This window comes from Agelaius tricolor, unplaced genomic scaffold (genome assembly GCF_023055355.1).
Source record: "Agelaius tricolor isolate 1412-34295 unplaced genomic scaffold, bAgeTri1.0.p SCAF_8, whole genome shotgun sequence".
In the NCBI taxonomy this organism is placed as follows: Eukaryota; Metazoa; Chordata; class Aves; order Passeriformes; family Icteridae; genus Agelaius; species Agelaius tricolor.
The window spans coordinates 34,666,397-34,679,925 of NW_027269268.1; the positions used below are offsets into that span (position 1 = coordinate 34,666,397).

The 13,529-nt window shown below is 33.7% G+C and overlaps 1 protein-coding gene across 4 annotated transcripts in view; it reads right to left on the reverse strand.

The window, feature by feature from the left end:
• MICU3 (mitochondrial calcium uptake family member 3) overlaps positions 1 to 13,529 on the reverse strand; it is a 52,137-nt gene that overhangs the window by 14,802 nt on the left and 23,806 nt on the right. For 2 of the 4 annotated variants that reach the window (XM_071432303.1, XM_071432301.1), the window contains exons 7-11: positions 10,391 to 10,462; positions 9,022 to 9,060; positions 6,569 to 6,664; positions 1,408 to 1,508; positions 922 to 1,093 (exon numbers count right to left, since the gene is read on the reverse strand). In XM_071432303.1, the coding sequence (XP_071288404.1) occupies positions 922 to 1,093; positions 1,408 to 1,508; positions 6,569 to 6,664; positions 9,022 to 9,060; positions 10,391 to 10,462 (480 nt within the window). The remainder of the gene's footprint in view (positions 1 to 921; positions 1,094 to 1,407; positions 1,509 to 6,568; positions 6,665 to 9,021; positions 9,061 to 10,390; positions 10,463 to 13,529) is intronic. The other 2 variants (XM_071432304.1, XM_071432302.1) reach the window with 1 other exon arrangement.

The following is a 13,529-nucleotide window of genomic DNA, read 5'->3' on the forward strand; positions in this document are numbered from 1 at the left end:
AGTGTGCTTCTATCAGGTCAGTTGACTCATCTTAGTCTGAAGACTGAAATTAAAATGTCATTCCTCAAATAAAAACAGAACTTAAACAAACTGTTCAAACTGATTTATTACTTTTCTTTGCAAGCTCTGCTATCAATGCTATTAAAAGACATAGTTATTGAAAGAGCTAGATTTCTAGGACAGATTAACCTGATCTTCTTCTGTAAACACAAACAGAAGAAGTATATCCAAAACATCTCTGTTTGGAGGGCAACTTTTAACATTATCCTATAGATTATCACTGATGCATAGTTGCTACTACATTTCTCTCAAGATACACTTTTGACAATGTATTTGTTGTTAAACAAATTAAGCACTATCTACCTGCTGAGCTTTACTGTTTATATTATCATTTCTGTCTCTTGAGTCTTTAAAAAATCCACACACCCAACAATAATTATAAGCAATTCACTAATAAGACTATAAGACAATGAGATAAAATGTGATGTTATTTCTGAGGAAATGCTACTCCAGTGGCAATGGAAGGAAGGAAGGAAGGAAGGAAGGAAGGAAGGAAGGAAGGAAGGAAGGAAGGAAGGAAGGAAGGAAGGAAGGAAGGAAGGAAGGAGAGAAAGAGAGGGTTTTTTGATAATTCATTGCTAGAAAATATTTATATTTAATGTCTTACGGTTTTTGCAATTTAACCTGTTCTGTTGCTTATGTTCTATTTAAACTTCAGCAATATTATTAGCTAAATCCTATGGAATATAATTCTATGCTATTTACTCTTCTACATTTTATTCAGCAAGTAATCTGAAAAACCAGGCATGCAGTTTTTGATCAAAATAAAATCCTGGTACTAAGGAATTCAGTCCAACAAAGCTATGTTTTCATGTTAATGACACTGGGACTGCATGCTGTGGTCCACTGCTGAGCAATTACCTTTTCTTCAGGAATACTGCCACGCATGTTTTCCAGGTAACTTGATGTATTTTCTACATTTGTATACCTCAAGAGAATATGGGCAAAGTCTTCCTCACTGATGGTGTTCATCCCATTAGAGTAGGAAAGGAATTCTATCTCTAGAACCTCAGTTTGCAGGTTATCCATGAATCTAAAACACAAAAAAAATGTGAAGAAATTGTCATACTTTATATTTCTACTGTTTGTGTCCTTAAGTAAGGACAGGGCTGGGGTATAACCTTTCCACCCCAAAGTAACTAAAATTTGCAGCAGCACTGGAAGAGGACTTTCTATTTTTGGGCCACTTACTGTTTTATTTTGCTCTTTGTGTATATAACACATACAAAGGGAACACAAACCATAAAAACATACCTGCATAAGCTATGTGTATAGTAATATAGTACACATTAATTAGAAAAACTATACAAATATATTTTACAAGGAATTAATGAAGTTGAGACTCACCTATAAAAATCTTCAAAGTTCAGTTCTGCTTTTCCTTTCTTGCCAAAAAAGTGTACAAGCAGTGTAGTATCTGACAGTGAACTTGTATAATCATCAGCACGCTTAAATATTAGAATAAAAAAAATTAAAGGCCATGATTGGATCAGATACAGAAGTATAATCTGAGAGTGCCTATCATCATAATAGACTTTTCTATTAAAAGAGTTTGTATTTCATGTTTATAGTCTTTAAAAAGATTTTAATCTTGCAATCCATTACATTAATTTTGCCATGCAATTTTCACACAAAATAGCAGTAGCTGTTAATTGCATTTAGTAGAAAGTAGTTAAACTAACAGAATGATGTAATGGAAGCTGCAATGAAGGGGGAAAAGGTATGAAAAATAAAACCAGAAACTTGTGAGGAAAAAAAAAACCAACTTATCACTTAAGGTAAACCATAAAATGTAACTTCCTTTGTAGACAATCTCACTTTCCTTTTACTAGAAAACTAAGAAATTAAAATACAAAGTATTAAGAAGAAAGAAATAAATTAAAACACAGTAGTTAATATACTCTTATTCCATATTTCAAAAGTAAGTATGGGATTGTGTTCCGCAATCACATCATTTGAGGTGTATTTTAAATGATTTTTTTCTGTAAGTTGCAGATAGCTACATCTTAAATGTAATTGCCCAAACACATTTAAAAAACCAGAATTAGGAAATATTTTGAAATAATTAAGCAGTATTTGGATTACTTCTCTTAGGACTGTTCCTCATGTTGTGGTCTCTGTGCAGGACTGGAATCTCTGAATATGTACTAATACTTTTTCCTTAATAAATAACTAAGGTTTTGAAAACCAGATTTAGAAGAGAAAGCCAACTAATTTTGACCATTTTTAATAGCAAAAGTTGTAAACAGGAATCCAAACAGAAGTAACTGTCATCTTTGTATAGTGATTGCATAATATTCCACTTTTTTTACTACATATTCACTGCCCTTAACTATTGCATATATGCATTGATTATACCTCTTTGAAAAAGAAGCTCTTGATACTGAAGAGCTGCAGAATAATTCAGTAATATAAGGCTCTTAAATAAGCCATAGTAGCCCATCATGACACTGTTCTCCTGGTGTTAACATGCTTCTGCCAACATTGGAAATTTAAAAAGTAATGTGTTTAGTCTCCTTACTGCACCTGCTTAGGGATTACCTCCTGTCCATGCTCTTTTTCCTTCAAAGACTTTATGAAAAGTACAGAGTAGGAGAGCAGTCTCTGCTCTTCCTAGGCAAGCTACCACCCATTAGGAAGTTTGTCTGCTGACTCTAGTGTTACAGTACAAAACAAGGCACAGTACAGAAATCTAGCAAATATTTGGGAGATGTAACAGTAATAATTTATCACCATAACAATAGATTATAAACCTGTGGGATCCACCATAGGTGCAGAAAACTGTCTATAAAGATCTACATGTATAAAACTGCAAGCCACATTCAAGAGACCTTTAAGTCTGACTCTATTTCTTCACTGAAGAGGCTATAAATTTGTAACAGACAAAGAAACTCTAAGTGAAGAAACCAGGAAAAAAATTTGAACAATGTGCAATAGTTCAACATCATGATAAACCATGTACCATGAAAAAGCATTTCACATCTACATTCTCTAAAATACACTATATTATTTTCAAATTTACATACTGATTTGTAAAAAACGTAAAGTGCAATATTCATTAAGAGTATTTATGTATCAACAACAAGGGAAAACACAAGGCAGTAACAACACAAATCCCTTTCAACATCCAATCTAAAGAAATGAGAGAGACTTTTCTGTTCTTTAGTATAATCAGTTTAGGATGCTCAAGATTGCATTTCATGTACTCGAGCTTCCTCTTTATTCTCATATTCTTCTCCAGGGAGAAATAAGATGACATAGTGTATATAGAGGTAGAGATATTTCATGTCCTTCAATTAAGACAGCTCTGCTCTTCAAGTGAGCAAACTAATTCAGAAAAGTAATCACTATTTGTCTTTTAATATTGTTATCCTCCACTACAGGACACAATATACTGAAATGCAGATACCCTGATTTCTTATGTCTTTTAAGCAATTAAATCCCTGAGCACATTCAAACAATTTCCCTCAAGTACACTGAAAAGATATCAAATGTTAAATTACAGCCTTTCATCTTGCAAAAACATTTCAAAACCTTAGACTTAGGTTGCATTCACCCATATCTAAAGAACCGTTCAAAAAAAACCTACAATCTGAAAGTCTTTTCACAATTCCCACTTGGCTGGCCTCACTAAATGAAAAAACCCCAAACAAAAACCTCATTGCAGAAACTCAACCCAATGTGCTTCTCTGAAGAACTGCAGGCAACTGAACACTATTTCCATGCTTCTTCTGCACTGATAGCATTAAATAAATTTTCTTTTATATGGTAAAGGATACAACCAGAAGCTTTAATCATTTAAAGCCATTATTTGTTTTTTCATAATAAAATTAATTTTATTTTAGATCAGTGCAAATTAAATTGCCTCATCTGTTTCCATGTATACAAATATGAGCCTCAATTTTGATCAAATATATTTTTAAATAAGTCATTTAAATGAGAATAAAATCCTTCTCATTTCTCTTTACCTTTACACTAACTGGAATATAAATGCAGGTAAAGAGACAAACTGAAGACAAGTGTTTCAATCACTTGATTGCCTTGCTGCATAATGGCAATATGTTTTTCTTTCTATTTTCTGAAGTGCATAAAGTCTGTTTATTTTGTATACTGCAAAATGAGTTTCAATTTCTTGATTAACAAGGGTTGACTAAAAGCAGGTAATGCTTATAAGCATTGATTCCACTTTTACCAACATATTCCAATAATTAAGTATGTATATTGTGATTTGATTTAATAAGAGCTTTCTTACTGAAAACTCTTGATTCTTCCAACAGTGATAACAAACCTAATGGTTTCCAATTTCACTTACTAATTTAAGAATAAACCCCAAAACTGAATTTAGTGATAACTGCAATATTCCAATAGGACAGTGGAATTGCTAAATTAGTAAGAACAATCCAGTATTATACACTGTCCCAGAGAAAACTAGTTGTGATAAATAACTTTACTCTCCAAAGAGCCCTTTGATTCCCATATTCCAATAAACCTTATTTACTCTCTTTTTCAACTTACATATAGCCTTCCCAAAAGCCTATGGAACAACACAGACCCCAGTGTCACCTTGCTTTATGCCACTTTCTCACTACAAATAGCTATAATATTATTCAAATGCAAGAGTACCTGGAAGAGATAAGAATATGGATGAAAGCCAGCTGGCCCAAACCAAGCGAGATAAAGATAATGACAGTGAGAAGTGGGAATTTGTCAGTGGAGAAAATGCAGAACATGATTTTTCTTCATATAAATGATTTACAAGTGAGCACACAGGCTTTTTATACACTTCACTGAGAATTTAAATCCCTATTAAGTATAGCTGCTATTAAGCTTCAGTTACAGTATAGTTACAGATATTAGTCTGAGGCATCGGACAATAAAACCCCCTCTCTCTTCAAATTAAATGTGTGTAGAGATTTCCAAACTTAAGTCCATCTATACTTGGGACTGAATTCATGCCAGCTAACTGTACATTAAGATGACATTTCATTCAGAAAATGCAATGCCACAAGCTTCTTGAATAATCAATGAATTTAGAAGCCTTCTCTGCCCTCTATGTCTCCTTATCTGACTAGACAAGAGCACTGATATTCTGGATTTTAAAATTTGGTGGAGTAAATTAGGATTAATAACTGGATTAACAATTCAGAAGCTCATGAGCATAGAAGCAAGGGAAGATAGGCTGGGTCTACTGCTTTATTGCAAGATTACTACATATATGTTACTACTATGGATATTGCTATAAATATTGTAAAACTCAATTCTGTAACACTACATTTTGTTTTGTTGAAGGGCAAATGAACACAGAAATACAGAAAAGGTTTACTTGATACCTAGGAAATGTAGGTTCTACCTTAAAAGAAAAATCAAATACCATATTTTGTTTGGCCCACAATTAAAATTCAAATAAATTTAAACAGAGTGCTATGACTGCATTTATAAACACAACCATGAGTATGAAGATTAACACTAAAGAAGAAAAAGCCCTATGAAAATTAATGAACAGCAGACTGATATAATGGAACTATGAGTAAATTAAGCCTGGAAATTAGAAATAAGTCCACTGAAGTCCTCAGGTTATTCAATAGCTTCTGCAGAGAAACAGCAGGGACAAAACACTAATTACTTTCAATGTGAAGCACACATTGCTTCTGAATCAAGGAAAAAGACTGTTTTACTCTGGAGGTCAGTTTTTGTTCCCTGTTCTTTTCTCATTATGATCCTGCTTAGGAAACATGGAACTCTGAGACCAGAGTCAATGGGGAGTTGCTCTATGTTCTTAATGCCACTACCAGCAGAGCCATTACTCTCACTGTGTGGGCACAGAAAAGCATAAATTATCTAGTCTTTTGACCTTCTGAAATGATAAATACAAGGAAATATCTTACTCTATTATTAGAAGCAGATAATGAAACAAGAATTATTAGAATTTAAAGCATTATGGAAATTAATTTGAAAGCTCAGTGGTATTTCTAGACCTCCATAATGATTGTGTAATATTACAAAAGATGGACCAATGTTAAAACATTCCTGGTTTTCTCCAATAATTAAAACAATCTTTGCATTATACTTTTTGTGAAGATTGATTCTGATAATATACATAAAAAGCACATTAAAGACATAAAGATTAAAAGCTTAAAGGGCTACAACTCTCAGTAAAGTTATCATTTTACTGAACCACGCCTAAATGACAAAGGTTTCCTGAATTATTTCTCTAACTGTGAACTACCATGGCTATTAGTGTTAGAAAATGTTTCTGAAGGACTGAAGAAGACTTCATCTTCCAACTCTTTCAAAAGGTAACTTGGCTTTTTCTTGGAAAAGACAACCTTCAATTATCACATTGTAGAGAACCAAATGCATTTGATCTGAGAACTTTGAAGTTTAAAACAAAAAAGTAATTAAAAGGAAAAGAAGAAACAGGGATGCATAATGTAAGAAAGCAATCAGAACAGAAGAAATAAAATAGCAGTCTGTTTATGGAGCAGAGACCAGAGAGGTTGTTTGATACCTCCGCCAGGTCTGAAAAGAGCGCTTGGCTTGTGCTACGTCTCAAAGTATCCCAATAGCTCCTGGGGACAAGGTCCTCTCCTTCTGTTTTAACAACCTGCAGTTTCAAGAAGCACAATTGTTTGAAAAACAAAAAACAATGGAACAACCATTTATAAACTTGAAAATATTTTCTAGCTGATCTTCAAAATCAGGGCTTGGTTCTCTTGCTTCTAAACAGTGACATTTTTACCAGTTACATGACACTTTGTAAATGAAAGGAACATTGCTCTATTACAGCTATTTCCCTAATGTTCTTGGCTGTAACAAAAGTATCACTGACTCCATCTTCTTAAACAAAATAAATTCAAGAAAGCAGAAGTGAAAATATTTACTAAAAGTGCATATCAAAGTGGCCATTTAAACTCAGCATTTTGCCAGTTTTTTTTTTTTTCTATCAATTCTGGTTTTCCAGAAAATATTAATTCATATACTTATAAAATTAATTTTTTCATTGGTAAAATAAAAATATCACCATATAATTAGTTATATAAAATAATTTAATCTAATATTTATGATGACATCATTGCACCAACAAAGAAAGGCAAAAAACAAGCCTAGTAAGTTCAACTGTAACATACTTATCAGGAAAACACTATCCACATCTGATGATCAAACTTACCTTGTCATGAGAATGAACACCACATTCTTTTATGCATACAATTCTATAATTACCTATTTTAAGTATTCACTGAATTTGTTCTCTTACTGGAGTTACTTTAGTCAATTGAATTAGTACTTCTGCTGTGCACATTTCATTTCCATTACATGCATCACATCACAGTTATCATGTTCTGGTTGGCATTTGGCCAGTGAAAGCACTCATGCAGTACATGCCAAAGCAGTCTCAGACACAAATGCAGTATGCACCAGAACATGACTTGAAAGAACTAATGAAGACTAAAGAACTTATGCAAATGAAAATACTAAAATATTTAACTCATTTAAAACACCACCATATGCTTTTTATGGCCTATGGACCTCAACACATTTAAAAAAAATAGAACTGATTTGTCAGATGAAGTGAGGAGAAAGGCCTCATGCATGAGGCAGCATGTTGGACTATCCCAGACATTCAGGGTTGCATCTCCTTGGAACCTGGGTATCTTCAACTCCTCAGGACATCCAGGAAAACAAAAGACTGCTACACTTCTTGTTTCAGTAGAAGAAATAGAACCCCAAAATATCTATTTTTGGAGATGAGGGATTTACTGACTTCCTATACACCTGGGTCTCCTTTGCATGGAGATCTCCATGCAGATAGTAGGAGGGCAAAAAATATGGCATGCACCTGGGCATTATCTTGATAAAGTGCCTGGACATGGCTCAGTCCAGAAGATGATTTTTTTACTGAAGCTGAAAATTACATAAGTAGAATATCTAACTAGTTTGGTTTCAGTTTGAAACAGGAGAAAGCATGGGAATATGGCAATCACTGTCCAGCAAGTTTTGCTGCAGTAAAGCCTGATCTGAAATCTATTGAATCATAAGGCCTTGCATATTCTACTTAATTTTTCTCACATCATTGCAGTATGCATATCATGTCAACTGCACATTTTAATTCAACAGACTTCCTTCCTGCATATTGCTCCAATTGTAGGTGCCAACTTCACAAGAAATAAATCTGTGCATTTCTGTGAATAATTATATAACAAAGCAAATTTTAAAATTGGAATTTCATAACTCATCTAATTCTCCTGCATCCGATCCCCTCACTTGGAATATCACAATAATGCCCCAACAAGATAAATTCTTCTATTTAAACATAAAATCTGTTTTTTAAAAACTGTTTTACTTCTGCCATGATCCAGAAATTAATCAGGTCATGATGAAGACATTAAAAACCGCAGAAGATCTCTTTCTGCTTCTCTTTTTCAGCCCTCAAAAATTATTGTAAAGAAGTTTACTGTCACCTAAGTAATACAGGGAATCCTTTCCTAGTTCAGCACTGAAAGTTCTTATGTATTTGTTCTGTAGGTGAAGCATAAAAATAGGAAAGATCTCTTCAGGTTCCTTTTTGGGGGGGCAATAAAGAGGTGAAGGATTCAACTGACTAATTATTCACACTACACAAAATGAAAGAAAGAGATGGATCAAATGACTCATGCAGGATGACTTAATTTCACACATTAATTAAAATATGTCTACAGTTTATTGAAATGTATTTGTACTTTCCCTTAAAAATACTGTTTCCTCCATTTCATATAAAAAGACAGCAACATTTCCTCCTGATAGGCTTGCATGTTCAGCATGCATGCAACAATCTTTTATGCAAGTCAAGATTCCTCACATTTTTACTGATTAGCAGAAATAATTTACTTGATGAAAAAGATAAATACAATAGATTTTCTTATAGCATATCATTTCATCACACAGGTGAAGACTGCATCAATTGAAAATAATTAGAGTACATACACTGTTAGTAGGAGTATGATATCCATAAAGTTGAAGACGCTGACATACAGCAAAAATGGGCCAAGTCAAGTATCACATGTCAGAATGAAGACAAAAGAAGGGGGGGAAAAAAGACAACAGAATAGGTTAAGACAAACAAACCTTTCCTTTATATATATCATTATTTTTGTTTGTTTATTTGTTTTCAATATGACAGTGAAGAAAAAATTGGTTTATTTTCAGTCTTAGTCTTCAACTTTTCAAAAGAGAAGTACAGGTTTTAGAGATTACCCTCAGGGCTTATGTGCCATTTTGCCATCTTTATGTTCTCCAAAAGCTCTTCCTTTAGGTATAAGTTTCCTTTGTTTAAAATAAATAGTCTCTGAGAACAACAGACCTACAGTTTTGAAAAGCTGAGCAGCATAGGTCTCTCTGGGTGGGAAGAAAAAAAATCCTTTTTTTCTCAGGGAAGGTTTAAAAAGTAATAATTTTTGAAAATCATACTTCCTGTCATTTCAGGGGCAAAGAAGACTTAGCATTGATGTTGGCAAATGTATAATGGACACTGAGAAGCTCTGCTGATATGTCAAAATATTTCTTATAATAAAGAATTTTTTCCATAAATATGCAAATTGCAAATGAACAGTTTTTTTTTTCTGCTCTCTGCTTGGCAGAGATTTGTCCCTGATATTTACTTTTCCAACAATAAAAGAAGCACCTGTTATTGCTGCCATCCCTCAGACAAACCACCACAGACTCATTTATTTCTGACTTACCTTTTTATTTGTTTGCACAAAATGCAAATTTGACATTATGTGAGTACCCAATATTCGACAAAAATTTATTCAGATTAATATATTTTGCATTGGTCATAAAATTATTTAGTAAGAATTTAAATTTGAATATAAAATCTAAGTTCAGTTGAAACATTTCATAATCTATTTTAAAACTACTATGCAGATAACAAGCACCAGGATCAGAAGGTCTACATGGACAGTTTCAGTTAGCTCTGAAAGTAAGTTTGTAACTTGGTCTTCCCACTGAGATCTCTCACTGTTAGAGACAGTAACACTGGCTCATTACTACTCACCTTTCCCTAGATTTCTAAACTCCAAATGGAATCAATTCTACTGTCATAACATCTACTACAGTATTTAAGCACTAATTTTTCCTTCCTGTAAACCACTTACTCTTTTTTTCCAGTAACAACAGTTTAGGCTAAATACTGCTTTTTTTCTACATGTGAAGTTATGCCTATTCTTCTAACAATATGAATTTAGTGGCCAGTGAAATATATACACACATAATTTTGTACATCAAAAAAAAAAAAAAAAAAAACCCAAACAAACTACAACAAACTACCAGATGCAACTTTTCTGATTTTACTTACCAGCATTGCACGTTTTTCTTCATCTCCTCTTTTTTCTCTCTTCTCATTTTTTTTCCTGAAGATCTCTTGGAGCTAAAAAGCAAACCATTTTGTTCATATTTAGTGTTCAGCCTGTTTTCACATACATAACAATATCCTTCATCATAAGGAACATTACAAACAGTATTAAAATGCAGTTCTTTACTGAAATATCAGAGTTTCATGATGCTTTATTGTTCATACCCATGCCTTTGCGTTCCTTCTGTGACTTAAACCATCACACAGAAAGGGAAAAAGGAAATATTTTTTTCCACAAAGTAAGGGTAACAATTCTACTTGGGAGCACAATACCAAGAATGTCCTATTTAGCCAATCTGGCCAAAATAAAAAGGGGAAGTTCCACCCTTTTCCACCTCCAGGCACATCCTTTCGTGTCAGGTTCTAATTAGTGTCTCTGTGGTTATGTAGTCAGCTGGATCAATCTTTTTTTCACATTAGTTTCCAACCTGATCAGTTCTTACTCCTGCTGGCACAAGGGAGGGGTAGAAACACCTGGTGGGGGTGAAACATTCCCCTTCAGCAGCAACAAACTACTACTCAAGAGTAATTTATCAAGTACCCTTTCTTTTCAAGTCTGTTCAAAGAATACCTTCAGGTCTTGTAAAATACCCCTTTCACAACTATCTCAACATGAAGAGCTTTAAACATGACTTCTGAGAAAACCTCAAATACAAGATTTCAAACATACAGATTCTTAAGCATATTTATTTTTGTAAAGTCTTCAGAGTAAGAACTGGATTGTACTTATCTTTCTCTGCAAGTATCTGTTTTATTTAGGTATTTTTATTTATACTAATACCAATTAATGTTCCTAAACCATTAGAAAAAGGTCTCACAGTGTTCAGCAATAGAAGAAAGTAATAGAAGAAAGTATTAACTGTGATACTATCTAGGTCACTACTGGACCTTCAGCTTTTAAAAAAAATGCATGTGAAAATATCACACTGTCTCATGTAGCATTTGTTAACCTCTAAGTGGGCTGGAAAAGGAATAAACCCTGATCTGAGAAACTTGCCCAAGCTAGAATATGGTATTTTCAGAACCAAACACCTTGGCATACAGACACAATTGTGGCAGTTCTTCCAAAGGAGCAATTTTACCTACCATAAGTCTGGTAAAACCAGATAATGTAAAGGCATGTACACAGAGCTCAACAGGGATTGGAATGTGAAACAAAAAGTGTGTGTGATACATTTTGCAAGGAAATTTTCCAAACTAAATTTCTGGATATCTATCTTTATTTCAGAGAAGGCAAAGGGATCAGCAAGATTTACTGCAGGGGTATGGCAACATTGGAATGAAAGAATTCAGTGTTTAGTGATTAATTAGCAAACACATTTATAAACAACATTTTATGAATTTCCAAAACTGACTGCTGAGTTCTGGAATCTCCTATCAGGCAAATACAGACCAGAACATTTTGTGCATCACAATACCTATTTTTGAATATGGGATAAATTTACAGACCTTGGTAAATTTTTTCCATTTTTTTTTTTTTTTCAAACCTACAGGCACAAGTTACTATAACTTATGCCAACAAGGAAAGAGTCTTGATAGGATAGAGTACTACAAAGTTTGCAACCCAGAACAATGCAAAGAAAAAAGTTAAATGAACAGAGAGAAACAGAAAGAAAATCCCTTGTGAAAAGTGAAGTGACAAGCCATCAAGCAGGAGAGAAGAGTGGCAGTAATTGAAAAATCAAAAAAGATCAGTAAAAAGCAAGGCATCCTTGAATGTATTTCCCCTGCCACAGAGGCAAAAGAAGTAGGATTCTGTTGCATGCATTATTAAAGCCTTGCTAAACTTCTGGAAATGGATCTTTTGTTCAGAAAGAGTGCTATAGGATACCAGTGACTGAAAAAAAGTGAATGCAAAAAGGGTCTAGGAGTACTTTCATAGGAACATTGTTTGAAACAGGATAATGAGATGACTGCTGAAGGCAGCAAAACCAAGATCTCCAGTAACAAGGCAACACAATCCTTCTGTTCCCTGACCTCACCCCTATGACATAAGCAAAGAGGAAAGCACAAACACCATGAAATTAGTTTACAAAAACAATACAGCTGTTATCAGAAAAATAAGGCCTTTTTCAACTCTTCACTACACACACTGTTTCCTCAAGAATCACATAACACGTGATCCCTAAACAAAGCTCTTCAAAGTCTCTTTATTTATAAAACTGAATAGCATTTATTACCAATTTTGCAATAGCTGCTTGTAATTGATGGATAAACATTTTGCAAATGTTGGAGTAGTTCATATGCCAACTTTTGAACAGTCTCCTTTCAGGCACATGGGATATGATACATTATATTCAAGCAAGATGAGTAAAGATGCCAAATGTATGTTCTGGGGCCAGTTCTATAATAGCTGCAGTATCACTGAATCAAATTATATTTTCATATATACTTTCATTATACAAAATTCTATCAACCTATCTATTCTTTTTCACTTCAGATCTCATATTCTGACTTAAGGGTTCCGATTTAATTTTTGAAGGATCACCAACATCTAATGAAGCAGAGTTGCACTCAAGTGCACTCAAGAGCTATACAAATTTGTTAAATACAATAATCCCCTACAATGGGTAGGTGACAGTATACCTAATGTTTAAAAATTCTACTTTCTTTCTTTCATCCACCAAGTCTGCTAACAAAAATAAGGAGAAACTAGTCAGGGATCATGACAGAGAACAAATAATAGCAGGATGTGAAGAGGACTATAAAGGCATAGTTAGAAAGAAATATTAGTTAAATATTGCCCTTGTTTCCCACTTTACATGCTTATTTTATTTCATTTTTAGCATCAGTTTCTGAAAGACAAAGCCTCTTACTTCAATTTCCTCCCATTTAGCTGTTGTAATGGAAGCTCTTTTTTATATCAGAACAAACTTGTCAGTCTATTCCACCACATCCTGTTACACTGAATCATGAAAGATGCTTGCTTTTTCTTCTTCTTCCTCTATTTTTTCCTTTTGTTAATTAATCCAATGGTTACTGGTTTGCTCCTCCAACTGGAGAAGATGCTTATTAAAAATTAGCCCTTACAAGGATGCGTACATTTAATAACAGAATACAAAAAAAGTTGAGTATGCCACAA